Source organism: Halichoeres trimaculatus, unplaced genomic scaffold (genome assembly GCF_033239565.1).
Source record: "Halichoeres trimaculatus isolate MK-OKI-2021-1 unplaced genomic scaffold, fHalTri1.1 fHalTri1_scaffold_7, whole genome shotgun sequence".
Taxonomy (NCBI): Eukaryota; Metazoa; Chordata; class Actinopteri; order Labriformes; family Labridae; genus Halichoeres; species Halichoeres trimaculatus.
The window spans coordinates 23,282,992-23,304,782 of NW_027437185.1; the positions used below are offsets into that span (position 1 = coordinate 23,282,992).

Genomic DNA, 21,791 nt, shown 5'->3' on the forward strand with positions numbered 1-21,791 from the left:
ATTTTTTAGTGATAGAAAACATAGGAATCCGATTTCAACTGTTGTAAATTAATTATGAAGACAAGGACTTGGTAATTTTTACACTCATTAATTTGATAAATAAAAATCACAGGCTCTTAAAATCTTTTTACTTAACATCTTCAGCTTTAGTGTTAAATTGTTCAGTTTATTAAGCTCTAATAAACTGATTATTTGTTGTTTCAAGTAGTTGTAGAAGTATGTTCAAAAGTGTCCAAAATGTCAGATCATGTCTTGGTAAACAATAGAGGGACCCTTCTGACATATTAAATAATGTCCCTCATCAATTATCAATTACGTTTTCTGGTAATTATTCAAGAAACATACATAGAAAATATTTATTTTTTTCCACAGAATTATGTATAAATTGTCTAGAAAAGACATCCATTTAATGGATACACCGGAAACTTTCCCAAAACGAACGACCTTACCAAGATGGCGCCTGCCTTGTGTTACGTTCTAGTCTTCCGGACTTAATTCGTCACTTTTACGCATGACGCACGTACGTTGACCATACCATCAGTTGGCGTATGATAACAATAAACAACCCTGAAACAAGAGATACGCAAACAGGACCTGTCGCTTCAATTCGACGCTAACGTATTTTAAATATGAACCGACTCGGCTACATACATTTAGAGTGACGTCTCGTCAAGTACCGAGGGAGTGTTGTTGGTCCTGGCACAAAGGATTTTCGAGTTTTTGTGACAAACCTAGGGGAGAACTAGAGTTACGGTTTGCCCCTTCCTTAGCCCTTTGTAGCTAGCTGTGGCTCATTCCTTGTTTATGCACTCTTTGTGTTAGTTTGTTATGCAGTTGCCAGAGGACTGTACTCGCACTCGTTCTCCTCCGTCACCTCTTCGCTCCCTCTCCCTGCTCTCTCTGGCCCTATGTCTCGCTGGCTTTTCCCCTGGTCAGGCTCAATCAAGAAGCGGGCCTGTCGGTACCTCTTACAGCACTACCTCGGTCACTTTCTACAGGAACGACTGAGCTTGGACCAGCTGGGCTTGGACCTGTACAACGGCAGCGGTGTCATCAAAGAGATCAACCTCGATGTCTGGGTGAGTGTTATGGCTGTTAACTCCACACCATAGAGGTATCCATCGTGTGTTTTTGCCACACTCGTGCACCCTTGACTGTTTCGCAACTGCTCTCGAGTTCAACAACAATCTCCAACGTCATGCCCAAAGCCTAGCTCCCATTTCTTCGAGGAAATACTCTTATAGCAAGGACATCATCAACCCAACGAACTCAGTCCTTGGTGTCTTAACACTGAAAATAGACATAAATCTCTCTGCCATTTTGGCTATGAAACTAGGTTTTCTACTTTCCTCTTTCACTCACATTGTGTGTCTTAGTTGTTGTTTTGTTTTTATTTACAGGCAGTCAATGAGCTCCTGGAGTCTCTTGGTGCTCCTCTGGAGATAGTGGATGGCTTTGTAAGCGGCATAGAAGTGACCATCCCTTGGCAAGCCCTCCTGACTGATCACTGCACCTTAGAAGTTTCTGGTCTACAGATAACATGTCGACCCAAGTATCGCACCAGTAAGTTGTCCTTAAAGCTCTTCCTTGGGTCAACCTGTTGGATTTCCCCATCAGTAGGTCAGCATCTGTCAGACAAAGACAGAGAGAGAGAAACTCTTCAGGGATTTATCTGATGCAGTGATACTGTCTCTGTTCCAACATCAGATTGATCTGTCCTTTTTTCCTGTTGTACCAGACTTTTGCTGATGTAATGCTTTTGATGAAAGTATTTTGGTATAATTTGATACTTAAGTGATACAGAAGAAGATATATGCGTAAAGATTTGAAAGTGAGGGCCTCTTACCATCCATAAATGATAATTTATTTGAGTCATTTGGAAGAACTGTGCACAAAACACAGCTCTAGTTTGTTATACTTCTACTGAAAAGATTGAGTAAAAAAAAACTCAATAAGTACATAAGTACTGATCTTATGCTCTGATGTTTGCACTCAGGTGGGAGCTGGGACTCACAGGGCTGGTCATCAAGCATGACCTCAAGCATGCAGCTGGCTCAGGAGTGCCTGAAGGACCCCCCAGAGACATCAGAGGAGCCACCTGCCCAGCTGGAAGGGCTCGAGATGTTTGCACAAACCATAGAGACAGGTAAGCCAAACTTGACTGTGTTAAGAAGTGATTGTGTCAACAGACTATCAACACCGTTTTTTTTTACGGTATGATGAATAACAACAACAATCAAACTTCGCATGTCTCTCGTTTTTTGTTTTACAGTCCTTCGTCGTATTAAAGTCACTTTCATAGACACTATCATTCGCATTGAGCACCAGCCCCTGGACCTGGAAACAGGTGTTGCCTTAGAGGTGCACATCAAACGGTAGGTCCCAGACAAAACTTGCTGAACATTAAGACTTACAACAAGAATTTCCCAAATATTGAAAATGCTTTGAGATTTAGTGTGTTTGATTTTGTGTTTTGAAGTTTCTACAAATCAGCTTTGTTAACAATACAGTGAGTAAAAGATTTACTTTTAGAGAGCAAGGTTTATGAGGTGTGTAAAAATGCAGCTTCACCAGTAATGACTACAGTTCATTTGGCAATAAGGTGTTCATAAAATCATCTTGAATTTATTTACTCTGATAATACTGCTCTTGATAATAAATCACATTTTGGTTAGGATGCGCACAGCTTTGATGGCTCTGACTTCAAGACTCAGTTTCAAACTACAAAACTACTTGTTTCATACCTTCAACAAGCATGATATTTTTGTATGAAACAAAGTTAAGTTAATGTCTGCATTTTTATTACGATGTTAAGAGAAGTTAAGTTAATTCACCATGAGTTGCCTTCGAGCATGATAGCATAAGGTCTCCATATATGTAGATGCTGAAACATATTTGAATTACTTTAGGTTTGTATTTCTGCATGTGATTTTATTCCCCACACACTTGGTAACACTGTGATGTGGAGCTCCTTTCTCCAAGTGCTGATGTGAACAAGTGCACTTAGAAGTGGGTCATAAAGACATAAAAGTGCCCTACAGCCCCTTTAAAAGAGGAAAACAAACAGTAATCACAAACAGGATCCAAGGCACCATTGGCGAAGCTTCTCCAATTGAGCTAAACCACAGTGATCAGTGATTGTTGTGAATATTCTGTCCTTCTTTTTCAAACCATCCCATTTCCACCCACAGCTCATTTTCCTTAAATCAGCCAAAGCAGGGTAAGTCTTAGCTGGTGGTCAGTACACTGAAGCTCTCAAATTAGCTCAGTCATCACGAAAGGATTGAGAATGAGCATAATGAAAGCCTTAGATTTCATCCCCTGCCCTGCTTACTGCTTATTGTCAACTCTTCTTAGCCTTGTGCCGTCTGATAACCTCAGTGAGAGATTCACTTTAAGCAGGGTCAGCATCAAGAGGGTCATTCCCCTGAGCAGGGTTTTATCAGGGACTGAAAATAACGTCAGACTGAACTTAAGGTGTGGTCATTAGCAGGTGTCAGGGGTAGAGTTTGTAGCCTTAACTTAGGGAAGATTTGTAAAGTGGATTAATGTTGTTTTCCTGTTGAGTTAAATGCACAAACTGTGTCTTCATGACAGTTCTTTGAAAAACATGGTGGACATTGCCAACAATCCTTGTACTTGATTCACCACCTAGTAGTCATTGAGTTTTTCTTTTTCTTTACATTGCTGTCCTGTGCCTGTGTTGCTTTTTTGTGACTGTGACTCTGTTGAACCTGTCATGTTTTTGTGGATTATTGACATTGCTCCTCAGGATGGTTGTGTTAATCTCAGGTCAGTGACCAGCAGGCCTCGTTTGGCTCAAAAATGTGAGTTTTTTTTGAGAGGGAGGGAACAGCTGATTTGAATTTAAAGGTTAGAGGGAACTTCTGCCAGACTGTCCAGTGACCATGAGCAGAGCTTTTTAATATCAAGTGCTTCTTCTGCTAACTGAAAAACCAAAGTCATGTTCATTCACTTTAGCTTCTGTGAGGTGTTTTTAACTTATGACACAGGCGAGTGCTGATCCATCTTTCTGATCTAGTAACCAGAAAGTTGACACAAACTTTTAATTCCAAACATTGGGTACTTAACAACTTTAAAAAATGAGAGTAGTTCCATAGATTCAGACTTTTACACAAGATATTTTGGATTTGTCCTCAAAATAAAAACCTTCTCTTTTCATTACAAGATAATCTTGTTTTTCCAACTCTCATGATCTAAGTGTTTTTAATTGGACACCGCAATTGTTTGTACTGTGTTTCTACAGGCTGGAGTATTTTGACGAGGCGGTGCGAGATCCAGCCAGCCAGACTGCCGTGCCTGTCGACATCCACCAGCCGCCCGCCTTCCTGCACAAGATCCTACAGCTGAGCGCTGTCCAGCTCTTCTACGACAGCACCGGAACAGCACAGGTGACCCCCACACTGCCCTGCTAAAGGCTCTCTACAGGAAATCTTTCTTTGTTGACTTTATATTTGGTCATTTTTTTCACTTTTAAGATTCATCAGACTAACAGCTTATGCTCACGCTTTTTTTTAAAAGTTATTTTTCCTCATTTCTGGACTGACTATTAAGTCCCAAGCAGATTCAAATGTTAAAATTTCTCCTCATTTTAGGTTCCTCACAAGGAGGAACATCCTGAATCAGCTACAGCGAGTGAAGGAGAAGAGGATGAAGATAAGGAAGATGAAGAAGAAGATGATGATGATGAGGGCACAGATGAGGAGGAGGAAGAAGAAGAGGCAAAGCCACAGACCTCTCCTCCCTGTCCTCCATCTCAGCCTCTGCTCATTGGAAGCTGCTCTGGTTTCATCGAAACCACGGTCAAAATCAAACAGAATGACATGCTGCCAGGACCCAAGGTGTGTATGTGTGTGTATGTGTGTCAGTGTTTGATTAGCAACATCATGAATGATTAGTCAATGAACATTTTTATTTAATGTAACCTCCTGTATATTATCTGTTTCTCACTATCCTTCAGTTTGAATTGGACGGGAAGGTGGGCTGTGTCCACATGCTGCTGTCTCCAGATCAAATAACTCACCTGATGGACCTGCTGGCAGCACTTCATATCGACACAGGTGTGTTAAAACAAATCCACAGAGATAAACATTTATTTATCCCAGAACAAGGCTGAAGCCAACTTTTTCAGTTTGACTTTTTAATTATCGAACCCTTCGCATGCGACAATGCTTTTATGAAATACTCCAAGGAAGAAGTCTGAGTCTTTGTTTTCAATGTTTTTTAGTGGCCTGGAAAAATACACAGAATTTTATTTATATTTCACTTTTAAAACACTAGGTTAAAAAGTGCTTCAGAGACAGAGAAATAAAACAGATTAAAATACATAATCAAATAACATTTAGAACTGTAAACAAACAACCATAACCACAGAAGTGAGACATTAATTGACACATTATTTTCAGATTACGATCAACTTGACATGTCAGTTTTAATAAGACATGTTTCAAGGCTTTTAAGGTGACCGTACCTCATTTTTAGTCTGAGCCAAAACACTTTCTTGAATTTCTGCTCTTGCAGTGTGATTTCAAACTGAGGGACCTACGTACTAAAACTCCCTTTTTCAGAAATTTGTGCTGAGTGAGAGTCTGTTGGTCAGAATCAGTCATCGCGGTAAAAACAGTAAAATGTGGATAAAACAACTGATTCACGTACTTACTGCATTTAAAGTTGACTGTGATTTGCCCGTTTCAACAAAAAGCAACCTGAGTGTAGTCAGGCCATGAGGAAACCAGTTATGTGAACACATGGAGATCATTCATCAACTAGTTAATCCTATCTGCTCAAAACAAAGATGGCAAATCTGTTCCTATTCTGCATTTGTACAATAATAAAGAATTAGATCCACTACTTACCTCTTACCTTTTCTGTGTCAAGAAACTGTTTGGTAATCTAAACATAACTTTTAGCCCCTGACAGAAAAATGGAATGTTTAATGATACACTTTAATGATACCTTGTTGTATTAAGAGAGTATAGTCACAGACTTAGTGTCACACTCTAACCTCTGCTACATTTCCTTCTCAGACACATAAATGTCTATTTCCTTCTCCTCTCTCCTTTAGAGCCTGAGACCAAGAGTGGTGGAGTGCACAGTCGTCCATTAGACTCAGACGACCTGCGGATGATTGAGGAAGACCTCAGCAAGCAGCTAGGCTCCAGCCCCAGAGACAGGGAGTGGGACGATGAGCCCGACATGGAGCCATACGTCACCAGCCTGGAGAATGGAGGTAAAGAGAGCACTGGTTCGCTCATAAAGTGTCAGACAGAGATTCATCAAAACCTCAGCAGACCCGGGGTTTGTTACAAAACAATCTGCTGTGGCTTAAAGTGCAGAAGTTTAAAGTTTTAAATGCAGACCTGGCAGTACAGCATATATAGGTTAACAAACAGGCTTGTGAATGTCACAATGCACAATATTTGTCTTTGGCTTGGCTGTTTAGATTGTAAAAGACCCCTCAAGCCTTAAACGTCCTCAGTGTTGAGGTTTCAGTCTTTAGTTTTTAATAAAACAACATAACACTCCTGTTGCACCTCTGCATTATGTAGGGCTGGGAACCAGGTACTTTTATAGGTACCAACCGAATTCTGTCTGTATTACCGATTACCGAGTACCGATCCACTCAAAATCAAAAGGTACAATATTTAGGTACCTGCATGCATCCTTTTGAGTGTGAGGGAGTGAAACAGTAGATGATTTTCCATGCTGGACATGACCACAAAATTGCAAGGTTATTTATTGAACAATAGGTATGTTAAATTTAAAATGTTGAGATTTTATTACTAAACAAATTAATATTTGTTACCGCACAAACACACACAAAGAAAACAAAATTGGTACTCTTGATTACTGATACCGGTTGCTAGGTACCGGGCATTAGTACCATATCATTTCAAATGTGAAAGGTACCCATCTCTAGCAGTGTGACACAAAGTGTACATTTACCATGTGCTGTGTTAATCAGTATGTTTGTGTGTTTGCTTGCAGAAATGTTTTACTCCATGGGTCCTGCTGGGATGAACAGTAGCGTGACGTCTGTTCGCTCTGGCAGTGAGCTGTCTGACAGCGATATGGAGTCTTCTACTCAGAGTCTTGCCAGCTTCACACAACCTGCAGTGCTGTCTGCACAGGTACAAGCTGTGTTCTTTGTGTGTCTAATTATTCTCATTTAGTTTAACTGGATTGATCATTCCAGTGATAGATTTTGTTTTTATTTTTGGATGCTTTCAAGTCGAAGATTTTTCTGAAATATGTCATCATTCTTTCTGTCTCTAAAAGCACAAGAGTTAAACTTTTAAATGTTTCGGCCTCGGGTAATTACATTCCCACTTTTTATTCCCCTCAGGGCATGGTGAACTGTCCCAGGAGGTATCCTGTGGCAGGCTGTCTGTCGAGTTTACCCCAGTCAGGCATGAGGACTAGAGGTAAAATTGCTGTTTGATTTCCATAATATCCAGGATTTAACAAACCTCGATATGGTTTAAGCTATTCTTTTAAAGGTTTTTAATCCTCACCCAAAGTTTTCTCTCCTGCTTTGTGAGAAATGACCCACATGAAAAATGCATATGTATATTTTCTGATTTATGTGTAAGGAAAAAAAGGATCTTTCTTCCTTCTTGTAGGACGCTCGCACAGTGGCCAGGCAGAGCAGCTGAAGCCTGATTCTTTATTACGCCTGACCCTTGGTGGCCTCACCCTGACCCTGCTGCAGGAGGATCTCCCCTCAAAGCCTGAAGGAGTATCATCATTGGATCAGGTGTCTCAGGTGTTTTTTCGGGAGCTTGCGTTCTTCAAAGACAGCATGTTCAGTGAGAGAGACTTCCACCATCTGAGAGGCGGCTTTGCCAAAGCCTGTCCACTCTCCCATCTCAGGTAGAGAAGCACTAACACATATAATTTTTTTGGGGGGGTTCAACATTTATGTTTACTTCTTCCTTATTGAACATCAAAACAATTTCATGAAGCTATATTAAGTATATATCACACGGACACACATGTACAAAGTTGTTATGTGTTTTAAATGTTCTGGTAGCTGACAGTGTTGGTGTCATTCTCTTCACCCATGTCATTCTCCATCTTCAGGGTGACAGGAGCAGCAGTGCAGGTTGCTTGTGAGATGAGGAGTGGGAGACGCCACAGTCGAGCCGTGACCTCTGACCTTTCTTTCAGCAGACTGGAACTGCTAGAGTGCCTCTGGGAGGATGGAAAGCCTCAGTACAGTGAGGTAAGAACTTGTTTGTTTGTGCACGTTTCTCTTTTTCCCTCTGTAAGAATTAACCTGATTATATCTCTGACTCAGGATCTTACTTTATAAAGCTTCTAATATTTTACTCAAACCTACATCCTGTATAAAGGTCTGAAATCTGAATCTCTAGCTGTTTCTATCAAAGTTATACTCTGTTTATATTATGAAGAATTTATTCGCATCTGACTGTCATTTTAAAGTCATGACGGAGAAACATGAACATGATCCCTCTCTTTTTCTCAGCTCCTTCAGTTTCAGAAAGCTGGTTTGTTTACAGTCGGAGCTGCCGCCAGACCATGTGCCCAGCTACACTACAGCCTCACTGAAAAACACCTGCGTAAGGTAAGCTTTACACACACACACTCACACAAACACACAGTTACCTTAGGCCTGGTGCTTACATGCTAATTTCATGGTTGCATGGTTTTGTTTGTGCATTTTGCAGGGTAAACAGCGCATAGTTCGGCAGGAAAGCATAGTGCGGGTGGAGTTGGCAGAGCTGAGCGCTGAGCTCGACCTGGATGTGATCAGCCGTCTTGAGAGACTGAGCAAAGCCTTCAGCCACTGTCCCTCAGAGACTGCTGGTCCAGGACTCATGCAGGTAAAGAAGAGAATATGTGTGATTTATAATGAGGATGCCAAAAAATACAGCAAATAATCAAAAGTTATTTTATGCAATAGTCAGAAACTAAATGAAGAACACACACCTGGTACATGGTCTTTTAGAGGAAACTCATAATGACTCATTAATGCTTTATTTTTCAGTCATGAGTTTTCATGTAAGATTTTTTTATCTGATCTACAAACATCTGTCCTGATATCTGTGATAAATAATATAAGATTCCTCTTTCCCTTCAGACGCAGAGCAGCGAGCTGTGCTCCTCCTTCACCCTCCTCTCCCCCCACGCAATCCTGAGACTGCGATTCCCCGTGCCTGACCTACGCCCCCTACCGAAGCGCCGACCTCCAACCCAAAGGGTGGTGAGGCAGGAGACCTTGGTGCTGGAGCTGACAGATTTGGAGTTAAAGCACCAGGAGGCTCCAGACCTCCAGTCTGAGCAGATTACCCCTGGACAACCATGGGCCCCTTGCCTCACCCAGCTGCTGGAGGCCTCCTTCACCGACCTGCACGGTGGGAATATATTCAGCTTTATGAATTAGTTACAGCGGCCAGAACTTGTTGCTTAAAATAGAAGATCTGGAATGTTTTCAATTCAAATAACTTCAGCTGTGAAATCCATTCAGTGCTCCCTGTAGAGCCACTGACTTAAACTTTACGGGTCCGAAAACCTGAGATGTGCTCTTTTCAAAGGAAAAGTCTTTGTCAGAAACTTCAACATATTAACAAGATCAGATGATTGTGTACACAGTTTTTTACATTTTCTGTCACTCTAAGCATTTTTACAAATCATGTCTCCAAAGAACTTGTTATGAATAAATTAAACAGCCAGACGCTTTTTTTGAACTTTTAAAGTGTGGAGCTGCTACAGAGAGCTAAGTTCTGTTTCTCAACAGGCTCATATGAGGGCTGGGAAGGCGGCTCTTTTCCCTGCATCAGGGTGAAAAAGAACCGCGACTCTCTACCCAGGTTAGTCGCGCTGACATGAAGTCATTAGTTGAATTCTTCGAAATTTTCTGAGACATGCTCTTTAATTCCTCTCATCTGTGAGCAGGATATCTGTGCGTGTGCGTGGAGGTGAAGCTCAGGGCCCCTCCGGAGGTCTGGATGGGATGAACCTCGGCCTGATCCGAGACATGGGGGCCGCTTTCTTTGAAAGTCACTGTGAACTCAACGACAAAACTAGCTCCCCATTCTCCTCAAACCGCACCATGTTTGAGACGGAAGAGGTGCTCTCATACACACACACACACACACACACACACACACAGAAATCAATGAAACATCAGGATTCCAGATTTGACACATTTTTCTCCACTGTTCGTGTTTCAGATGGTGATTCCAGCAGACCCAGAGGAGATGCGTCAGTTTCAGGCGCAGTGTGTCACCCAGTGTCAGTGTGCTGTGGATATCAGCTTCCCACTGGCCTACATCCTGCTGCCAAGCAAACAGGCCTTTCAGAGCATTTACAACAGGTATATCAACAGTGGCACCAGTGGGAAAGCATCTCTTTAGATAACACCATCCAGGTATACAGCTGAAGAGAGACAGGAAATATTAAAAGTTGAGTGTGGGGATGACATGCAGCAAAGTTTCATGGACAGTTTAACCAGAAACCACCGTGACAGGAGCTATAGCATCAGCACATAGAATACACTAAGTTAATGTAAAAGTTCATTTCTTTCATGAGAGAAAGATCCTTTTTTGAACAAGTAACAAGGAGAGGTGGTCCAAAATGCACTCTGTTGCCCTGCAAACATTATTGTTTTGGACCCGTTCTCTAGAGCTGTTATGTAACAAATGGCTTCGTCTTCCAGCTTTGTTCGTTTCCAGTCTTTACTTTGGTCTTAAATCATGAACCAGATGTTATATTAATTTTCCACCACCCCTCTATCCAAAAGAATCAATAATGATCTATTGATGTGGGAGCCACCTCCACCCTCGGCCAACAGCCCAGACCACAGCCGCCATCATCGTGACGAGTTTCAGCTCTGCAAGTCAGCCTTTAGACTCGGTGAGTTTGACTGCTGCAATGGAAAAACTCAGACAACATGAAGCTCTGTGAGACATAATAGCATGTAGGCTGTTCTTCTCAATCTTTACCACAGACTCTGATTCAGAAGAGGACGAGCCTCAGTTCTACATGGCCAGCGAGACGGATGGGAAGACACAACAGTCAGCACCTCGTCCAAACCACAACCTCAGCCTGCTCTCCCTCACTGTGATCATCAGCAAAGGTCGGCTCCAAGCCAGGACAGACAAGAAGGTAAGCCACGGGGCTGAGGACAGCAGCACTGCAGGACGTTTCATGTGAATCATTTTTTGCTTAACGTTTCATATCCTTTTTTTATTCAAAATGTTACTCCTACAGTAATTACTACAATTAATGATGTTTTTATCACTTTAAGGCACTATTTTATATTTATATCTATATCTCAAAGAGCAGAAAACCCTGTAATTTTGTGCAAGTTGAACCCAGAGTACTTGATGTAAATTTGTTCAAAGGACCTAAAATAACTCTTTCTTAAATTATTCTTTATTTACTGTGGGGGTTTTTTTTTACCATGCGTTCATTAATTTTATTGTTTTTTGTTCTTATTTATTTCCGTTGCATCTAATTTATTCAGGAGGACCAGAGTCATGGAGAAATTGTGCTTGACCTGGAAGGAGGGAAGATATTTAGTGTTGCACAGCATCAGAATGACCCTAATCTCAGCTTCCTGTGTGTGGAGAGCAGACAAGTTGAACTCTACCATCGAGGTTTACATTGTCATTTCACTTTCAAACATTTGTCTATAACATAATCCATATTTTCTTCTCATGGTTATACTTAGTTATACTTTATGCTCTGCTGAAAATGTTGAAATACATCATGACCCATCCTTTGACACCAATACAGCAGTGGTCAAAGACACCCCCATCCCACAGAGGTTAGAAATGCCCAACTTCACTCCTCCAAAGCACTTGGACCCCACCATCTACCCCACAGAGGTGGGTGTGAGCAGTGTGAGCGGCAGGGAGGGGGAGCTCCAGATGTTGTCCACAGCCATCAAAATCACGCTGGACTCTCAGAGGAGTGTGAAGGTAAGTCTGTCTGTAGTGTTTGAGTTTTCAGCTTGTTCTAGTTAAGATCTGAAATCATTTGGTTCCTCTTTCCCTTACAGGAGTTTCTGGTTGCCCTCAGACTTCAAGGTGCCACAATGCGACATTACATGACTCAGACTAATCACAGTTGGCACGAGCAGGTAAGAAGAGCTGAGTCGGGTTTTTGTGGATATCAGTGGGTCTTCTTACTGTCCTGTTGATCCAAAATGAAAAGTGAATTATCCTTAATTATCCTAAAAAAACCTCTGAATTCCTAACAGTTATTATTAGCAATATGTTCTGTATTTCTGGTTAGATTTGTTGTTATTTCTGGGTATTTCCAGTTGTTTCTCTTATTTCTTGCATTTATCACCTAATTAAAAACAGAGTTGTTCTTTTTTACATTTTCAGCTGCAGCCTCTAGATATCAATTTTTTTGCCCAAGGGAAAATTCAAATCTCACCCATGACAAAAAGATGAAAACTTATAATAAAACTTCTAAAAACAAAAATGAAAAAGGGTTTTTTTTAACTAAAAACGAAACTAGAAAACCTGCTTTAGATACTAAATAAAACTGAACTGAAATTGAATACAGGATGTCAAAACAAAATAATGAAAAGATTTAAAAAAAAATGTAAAACTTTAATATACTTGCCTGTAATGTTATGTCCAATACATTGTGCCATAGGTTAAAAACTCTACTTTCCACACTCACAACATTACAGGGAACAAAAAGTGGCATCACTTTCCAATCAGAAAATAGGATTTATTGTACAAAAGTCCAGGGCCTGCATGCACGTTTAGTCATTAAACAAAAAGTGGCCATTAGTCCAAAGTACTACTACTGAACGGCCTGTTTTCCTGCAGTGTTTGACGCACGCTTGACTGCACATAATCATCCAGTTAACTAATTACACCATGAAAGCAACAAAGGGGCAGATTACATCATAATTAAGGTAAACCTTGTGGAAAACCCCATCAAACAAAGTCAAATTGCACATGTGTACCACTCATGAACAGCAGCAAACCTGGTGAGCGGTAATGGTCTGACTGAGAGACGCTTAAAGAAAAAAATATTTCCACCGACGTAATGAAGATTTGAGTAGGATAATACATATAGACAATTAGCTGTTATTAGTGAGTCAATCAGTAAAAAACCTCAATAATAAAATAAGCAATACGAACGCTGCTGCAATGCCCCAGTCCCTTGATGAAAAACTCTTAAAGCAGCAACTCCAGCATTTCACCACACACCTTGGAGGGACCCAGGCAAAGAGCATTTCAAGCTTGAAAAACTGACAGCAGTTGGAGGCTTTAGTTGCCTCCCTTATCTCATCTAAAATATTTTCTTGTCTCCTAAATCTAAATTTGCCACCTTTCCAAAGGACTGTCTACTGTCTTTGCATATTCCATCTCAAACGGCAACGCATTGCGCGATGCCTTTAAACAACCAAGCAGGAGCTGGAGAATCCTGCTGTTAGTCTGTAAAGGTGGGGAATACCTCCATTAAATTTAATGCTCTTTACCTAACATGGCTCATGCATAAAGCTAATCAATTTTTTTTTTTCACCATTAGTACAAACGGTCTGTTTTCTTCGGTGACGGCTGGACATGCATACAGGCACAGATGGTTGGACACAGAAAATAGCCATTGTGCTGGGAGCCGCATTTAACATCAGCCTGTTCTCCCTCATAATGAAAAGCCATGCAAAAAACACACTGATTTTTCTTGTTCCCAAAGATAATGACTATACAATATCACTATGCTAGTATGATTTACCAGAACAACTTGTGCAACAGAATGTATCTGCAGACCGTCATTATTCCAGCAAAAGCCATTTGATCCTTTGAATTTCCAGTTAAAGAGGTACACTCATGCTTAAAAAAGCCATTCGCTGGACTGGAGTCACACACAGTGGGTGTTTTTCAGATGTTACCGTCAACTGAGTTTGTGTTTACTTGTTTCAGCTGGTCGACTTTCTGGATGTCATTGACGATCCCATACTGGGATACACAGCACCTGCTGTGATCACTGTCCTTCACACACACCTTGCTACCTGTGCTGTCGACTACAGGTATAAACTAAAAAGAATAAACCCTCTGTTGAAATGATAGTAAGCATTAATTAGTTTCAGTTTTTTTTCATTGACATCTTCAATATTTCTTTTTACCAGACCTCTGTATCTCCCTTTGCGAGTATTGTTCACTGCGGAGTCCTTCTCTCTGTCCAGTAACATCATTGTTGACACTGCCACCTTCCACCTCAGGTACAAGACGCCTTTGAAATAAAACAAATGAAAATATTCCCTAAATAAAATCACAGTCTCAATTTCCGTAGAGTGCTTTAAACATTTTCATAAGTGTGTGTCACACTGTATGAACTAACAGTGCTGATGTGTTTTTGTGATGTTGTGTTGTCAGGTTCATCCTGGATGACTCTGCTCTCTACCTCTCTGACAAATGTGAGACTGACACCGTGGACCTGAGGCGGGGTAAAAAACACAACTCTTGACTTTGCTGTTAACACTTTTTTAACATTTGAAGCCTTAATGTTTCTGAGTAGCAAGGTTTGTTGGTTTAGTTTTTTATATATCCCTACTCAATCTTGGTTCCCGATTTGAATTTATTTTAGTCCATTTTTTTCTGGCTCTTAAAGTTGTTTATTTTTATTTGATTTTTTGTTTTATTTTTAGTTTTATTTTTTATTTATTTTTCAGGTGTGAACTGACCCCATGTGCAAAAGAACAAAACCATAGATATTACATGCAGACCAGACTTCTCAATGGGTTTTAAAATTCAGATTAGGATAAAAAACATTTGGTCCCATATTTCTTCTAGTCCAAAAATCCTCAGAGGACTTACTGCCCAACAGTTATTTTACCACTTGTGAAAAATTCCTTTAAGATGTAAAACTAGCACAAAATGCTAGCTGTGGTGCTTTTAAAGGTGTTTAAGGAGGATGTCATCATGTTGTAATGAATGTCTTATTTTAGGGTCTCTACAAGATTCTGTGACATTAACAGGGGTGAAAATGAATTAAACTCTGCCAAAAGTGAAAATAGATCCTGTGTCTGTGTCACACAGACTACGTGTGTGTTTTGGACATTGACCTCCTGGAACTGGCCATCACCACATGGAAAGGCAGTGACGCAGGAAAACTTGTGAGTTTATGTCATCTGTTATTCACCTGTGTTTCCCTTCACCTTCCCTCAGCCACCACTGAATCCCCCAGCATGTAGAGTTCATCATCGTCCATTATGTAACCAATCAAAGCTGTTTTATGTTTACATTTAAAATTAATACACATTTCTGTCTTTTCTGTATCACCCTCTGTTCTGCAGACTCAGCCTCTCTTTGAGCTCCGCTGCTCCAACAATGTGGTACACCTTCATACCTGTGCTGACTCCTGCGCCGCCCTGGTCAATATGCTGCAGTATCTGGTCTCCCAGGGTGACCTCCATCCCCCGCCACGGCACACCTCACCCACCGAAATTGCAGGCCAGAAACTACCAGTAAGTCCGGTGCACCAAGAGTAAACCATGTTTTTGTTCTTCTGTCAAATTTGTCTCAGTGTGTTTCCCACATAGAGGGACATTGTGGTTTGGTCTTAACAAAAAAAACTGAGCCCTATATTTTAGTGTCATCGTTGAAGTGAACACAGTGGTTTTATAAAATTTAGAAAATGGTCTCGAGATGACATTAACTTCTCATGTTTGTTTGACATTTTCTCTTGTAAGCTATCAGAGAGTCCTGCAGCTGTGCCGCCCTGTCCTCCAGCTGAAACCGCAGAGATCAACCAGTACGACCTCACCGACGCCTTAATAGACACAGAGAGGAGCCGACGAGAGGAGAATCTGGATCCAGGTGCTGCAGTTTGTCTCCTTTTCTCTCTGAACAGAGAACACTGGAAGAATTCTTCTTAAACTCACTGATCACCTTCTCTACGTTTGACCAGGTTCGCCCTCCATGCCCAGAGGCTCGCCTGTCTCTGTCTACCTGTTCCCAGGGGAAGCTCCAAAGGGCAGTTCGTCTGTCCCATTGGGTGATGACTCTGAGCTTGATGGACTGGTTGCCACAGCAACAGAGGCACAAGCAGACATGATGTCAGAGGAAGGCTCTGAGGGCTCCACCGACAATGATGACTTCTGCATCTTGGAGGCTCCTGGCATGGGCATTCCTGTGGGTTCCCCCCCTTTACTTTATTATCTTTTATTCCCCTTTTTCTGAAATGCTCTTCAAATGATCACACAAAAAATCTTCATGGCTTTGAATTTGTTGCAGCCCAGGGACGGGGAGCCTGTAGTGACAGTGTTGTCCTCGGGGCCAATCAGAGTGAAGGACAGTCATTTCTCCAGGCCTCGAGGCAGCTCTGACCTACTCCGAGCCCCCAGTCGCTTCCCAGTGCCCCAGAGCAGAGTCGTTTTGCGGGAGATCTCTGTGGTCTGGCATCTTTATGGGGGCAAAGACTTTGGTGGCAAGCCGATGTCCATCCACGCCCAACATGCAACTCGGTAATAGTAGGTTCTGAAATACACAGAGATTTAGCTTATTTTACAGTACATGCAACTGATAAGTGTCTGTTTCTCTGCTCAGAGGTCGCTCAGTCTCAGCTGGTGTCCGCGGGTCCCCATCTCGCCCTGTAGGCTCCTCTCGTCCCCAGAACTCCTGGCGCTGGGCGGGTGGGAGTGGGCGTCAGCACACACTGCTGATGGAGATCCAGCTCACCAAGGTACAAATTATGTTAAACTTCTAAAGTTAAGAATTCATGTTCTAATGTTTCTAATTTTCTAATCTGGGACTCATTTTTCCTCCTTGGTTCCAGCTTATTTTGCTGAGCAAAACACAAACTGACTTCATATTTTATAAAAATGAGTAGTCCTGATCATCTCATCTTCTCTTCAGAAAAAAAGCATGTGTCACTTGCGTAACTTTCTTTCCACCTAAATCTTATTAATCTTTCTCTTTTGTCCTCTAGGTGTCCTTCCAGCATGAGACCTACCCGGTGATCGTAGCGGGGCAGGAGGGAGAGGGGTCATTGGCAGCAGGTGTTTGTCCTGGGGGTGAGCAGCCCCTTTCTCGGCAGGTTTTTATAGTCCAAGAACTGGAGGTTCGAGACCGACTGGCCTCCTCACAAATCAACAAATTCCTCTACCTCTACACCAGTGAGAGCATGCCGCGTCGCGCCCACTCCAACATGGTGAGGGATGAGATCTTACTATTGAACACATTAAAAAAAATTAATTAGGGATAAAGTATCTAATTAAATGACTGTGCTTTGTCTTTTTCTAGCTGACAGTGAAGGCCCTGCAGGTTTGTCCAGAGTCTGGTCTCGGTGGTCCAGAGTGCTGCCTTAGAGTCAGCCTGCTGCCACTACGACTTAACATCGACCAGGTAACCTAGACTGAAATACAAACTTGGATGTAATTTCAGAGTGCACAACACCCAGAGGCAGCTTTACATAGGGTTTTTTTTGTACTTTCACTGAACAGAAAGTAGAAACTAAAACCAGAAATGTTTCATTTTGATCATTTTATCCCTGCCATATTTTCTTCCAGGATGCGCTGTTTTTCCTGAAGGACTTTTTCAGTAACCTGGCTTCCTTTGTTAACCCATACCTGCCTGTGGACCCTGCAGCTGAAGGTGATCTACGACTGATGATCAATTAATGTTGAAAGCTTTTTTCAAAGATTAATGTTACCATCATGATCAAGATCGGAGAAACAGGCTCAATTGTCCTAAAGATTACTTGAGTAGATTTTAATAATATTATGAAAAATATAACAACATATAATGATGATATATTTCATGTATCTCCAGTGAAGGCAGACCCCTCACAGAGAGCATCTGAGGAAGCTGAGTCGGCTGCTGGGCTGGGACCCGACCTCACAGCATCTGTTGAAACTACCTACAGTGAGCAGAGCTCCTCCTCCGCCGGCTCCACCTCCTCCTCAGAACAGCCCATCTACTTCCGGTATTTAAACATGGGTTCACCAGAAATATACACTCACAGGTTGAAATGTTCTCAGGTGTGATATTTGATGTGGTGTCTCATTTCTCACCTGCATATTTTAGGGAGTTTCGTTTTACCTCTGAAGTGCCTATCTGGCTAGACTACCATGGTAAACATGTGGTCATTGAACAGGTGAGAGGTCATGCAAACCAATCAGAAACTTTACACAAATAACCTGATATGTTGTATTTTAACTCTCCTTCTGCCTTCTCTGTGACCGTCAGGGAACGTTTGCAGGGATTCTGATCGGTTTAGCTCAGCTTAACTGCTCCGAGCTGAAGCTGAAGAGGCTCTGCTGCAGACATGGGTATTAATACATGCTTTCTCTAATAATAGATATCCTTGTTGTTTCTTCAAGAAATTTCTGCCATTAAGCTTTTTAAAATGAGTATTAAGTAATAAGTATCTGTTTTTCTTCTGTCTTCTTAGCCTCCTGGGTGTGGACAAAGTGATCCAATACGCCGTCACAGAGTGGTTGACAGATATCAGGAAGAATCAACTGCCGGGCATTCTGGGAGGTGTAGGCCCCATGCACTCAGTGGTCCAGCTTTGTGAGTCGTTTCTGCTCCAAGTGTATCACTGTGGATTGTTTCTTGTTAGTGTTTATGTTTTTTCATCCTTTAATGAACGCTTATTTCCCTTTCCCCTCTCTCCCTGTCTGCATGCTTCTCAGTCCACGGAGTGAGAGACCTGTTCTGGTTGCCCATAGAGCAGTATAGAAAGGATGGTCGTATTATTCGAGGTCTCCAGAGGGGGGCGGCGTCTTTTGGCACATCCACAGCATCAGCTGCTCTGGAGCTCAGCAACAGGCTTGTGCAGGCTATACAGGTACTTAGTCTGTGAGGGATTCTACCAGAGAACAGACACAAAGTCTTCTTCTGCAGCTTACATTTTGTCCATCTTTAACAGTTACTGACACCTTGAATCTCCATTGCTGATGTCTGTCTGTTCCTCTCACAGGCCACAGCAGAGACCGTGTACGACATCTTATCTCCAACTCCTCCTCTGAACCGCTACGCCATCACTGAAGGCCGTGCCCCCTCCAGTCGCCCACGAAGGGCTGCCCAGCCTGCAGATCTCAGAGAAGGTGTTGCCAAGGCCTACGACACCGTCAGAGAGGTAACAAAAGTCTGCATCATGTATATGACTCTGGACCCTTCTTGCAAAACAGACACTTCAAAAATAAGTAGTCATCTTCATTTCTTCTTTCTCTGGGTTCATCACATAGAGAGATACCAAGAGAGGTTCCAAGAAGAGACAGTTTTCCAATCCATTTCTTCATGCCTCTTCTTGCTTTTCCAAAATGTACATGATTAAAAAAATGTATCCACTCACAAATCAGAAGCTTTAACCACATCCTGCTTTTGATCAGCAGGTATCCCAGCTGTCATACTCTTTTGACATGAGCATACTTTCACCATGTGACTGCTGTCAGAAAAAAAGCTAATTGTCATTCATTTTTCAGTCAGAACATAAAAACCTGGCTGTTTCAAGATTTTTGAGTAAACTTTCTTTTTTTCTACAGTATGAATCTTGTTGGTTAAGTTAAGTCCTGGATTTCATTTATCTATAGTACTTTTAATGACTTAAAAATAATTCACTAAACAGACAGTAGTATTTTCTAGCTGTAGCCTGTTCTGATGCGTGTTAAATGTCCTGCATTATTTTTCCTCTCTCATCCCTCAGGGTGTGATTGACACAGCTCAGACCTTGTGTGATGTAGCATCCCGTGGCCACGAGCAAAAAGGTCTGCCTGGTGCTGTGGGCGGCGTCCTCCGGCAGATCCCACCCACTGTGGTCCGACCTTTGATTGTGGCCTCAGAAGCCACCTCCAATCTGCTTGGGGGCATGCGGAACCAGATCAAACCGGACGCACGGAAGGAGGACTTCTTGAAATGGCGCACTGAGGATGGCCAGGAATGATGATGGCTTTTTTTTGCCTCAGTGTGTGTGTGTGCGTGTGTGTGTGTGTGTGTGTGTGTGTGTGTGTGTGTGTGAGAGAGAGAGAGTGAGAGTGAGTGTGAGGAAGAGAGATTATGATTTGGGAAAGTCTTGGCTGGGGAAGTGATTCCATGGTTTGAATGTGTATTTGCATTTATGTGTGGACTAATGAGAGTGTGTGTGCTCCAATGCAAAAACAAAACAAAGCATAGACTAACGACTACTGCAGTGTTAACACCCAGTGTTATGTGTGTCTCCATCAAACATGATCTTTAATCACTTTCTGCATTCAACAAGAGCCCTCTTTATACTACTCTTCCTCAGTGACTCATTAGTCTGCAGGTCCTTCTTACTGTCTGTGCAAACATATCACCATCATTTTCAACTCAGCCAAGGGCACGTAAGACTATCACTCTCAAGGTTGGAAGTTCAAAATTCAGCCAGATTCTGTTTTTTTGTGGACAATATACATAAAATCAGGTCCAAGACTCTTTCAAGAAACTAAATTCTTGTTGATTCCTAATTACTGATCAGCAGATGTAAACAGAATCACATCAACAGTTTCTCCTTTGATGCTGTAACAAATTGGCAAGTTGAGCTCTTCAGAGCAAAGACAGAGCACATTTTAAAGTCTTTAAATGTTGGTAGATTATCACCAGAGCTTCACAGAAGAGCACAGCTCAGTGTCATTGGCCTAAACCTGCTTCTCTCAGTGCTGTTATTTGTGCCATAAGCCCTGCAGAGTGCCCTTTTACAGGCTAGTTTGTGTTGCCTTCCCCAGTCCTGTACCCTCTCTACTACAATAACATCGTATACTGGCTCATATTGATCCACAGCAGACTGAATAGAGACCAGATCACACAACGCCTCTTAACTTAGTAGCATGTTGGATTCTGTCAAGCTTTATAAAGTCACATCAATCGCAGTAAACTGTCCAGATTTCAGCTCATCAGTCTTCTATCTGCAGCTTGTTTGTACTTTTGTTTCCATAAAAATTCAAAGACTGGGGTTTGAAATACCCTCCTCTGACTTCAGAAATGCTTTGTTCACTTCTTTAGTTGCCTTCCTGCATTTTTTTAAATGTATCGCTATTTTCTTTTATAATTTTGTCAAAGTATAAGTATTGTCATACTTGTTTTCAAAATATGAGTTAAGAGGATGTGAAGCTGGTGACGTTTGAGGATGAAAAACTGGGGGGTTTGTGGTTTAAATGTTTTACATTTTTATCTCTTTTTTTTTTAAGTGTAAGGGACGCGTGTTCCTCTGTATGTGTATGAGAGGGAGTGTGTGTGTTTGTGTGAGAGACGCGCATGTCTGAGGTTGAGAAGTTGATGCTTGTTACAGTTCTTGTGTGTAATTACTATTTACTATATCATAAACTGTATGAATGACCTGTATAATACAAAGACAAGGAGTATACAAAATTAATACAAAAAATAAAAAACAGAGTATAAAAAGTGAAATCCATCTTTGTCTGGTATTTTTTGCTAACAGTCAAGGCTAAAGTTTATGATGGATGATAAATGTACATAGAAATATTCCTACACTATTTACATTTGCTACATAAAATATAATTCCATTAGCCACACTGCCTTTTGATTTGTTTGTTTTTTTGTTATTGTTACTTTCATTTTGGGCCTGAGGGAGTGGTTACAAGCTTTTTATACAATGAGACGGAAGAAGTGTTTGCCTAATGAGCTTGAATGCAAGTTCAAGCTAATGTGTCAGATGATGATAATGAAAGACCACAAAGTAGATCTTAAAATTTAGATAACAGTTATTTAGGTTTTTTTTTTTTATCTCTCTTTGACGGTGTCATAGGCAGGATCTTAAATACTTAATCTTTTATTGTTTTATTGTCAGAATGGTTT

General features: G+C 41.5%; 1 protein-coding gene across 2 annotated transcripts; it reads left to right on the plus strand.

Moving 5' to 3' along the window:
• The first annotated feature begins 519 nt into the window (after positions 1–519).
• On the plus strand, positions 520–21,362 carry atg2a (autophagy related 2A). Of its 2 annotated transcripts, none has more exons than XM_074673817.1 (42): positions 520–1,079; positions 1,401–1,563; positions 1,997–2,146; positions 2,273–2,375; positions 4,268–4,412; positions 4,617–4,862; positions 4,982–5,081; positions 6,086–6,250; positions 7,009–7,151; positions 7,367–7,445; positions 7,644–7,893; positions 8,104–8,245; positions 8,510–8,608; positions 8,712–8,867; positions 9,125–9,398; positions 9,782–9,854; positions 9,940–10,114; positions 10,218–10,360; positions 10,787–10,899; positions 10,994–11,151; positions 11,513–11,645; positions 11,785–11,969; positions 12,050–12,130; positions 13,938–14,044; positions 14,144–14,236; positions 14,391–14,461; positions 15,054–15,130; positions 15,311–15,481; positions 15,707–15,833; positions 15,925–16,148; positions 16,251–16,480; positions 16,563–16,698; positions 16,945–17,166; positions 17,259–17,360; positions 17,525–17,609; positions 17,787–17,940; positions 18,042–18,111; positions 18,204–18,286; positions 18,409–18,530; positions 18,653–18,807; positions 18,940–19,098; positions 19,666–21,362. In XM_074673817.1, exons 1-42 carry the CDS (start codon positions 909–911, stop codon positions 19,900–19,902), a joined length of 6,072 nt encoding a protein of 2,023 aa, XP_074529918.1. In that variant the 5' UTR covers positions 520–908; the 3' UTR covers positions 19,903–21,362. The 2 variants fall into 2 exon arrangements, with proteins under 2 accessions (XP_074529918.1, XP_074529920.1); XM_074673819.1 differs by having other exon boundaries at positions 11,788–11,969.
• Positions 21,363–21,791: the final 429 nt, after the last annotated feature.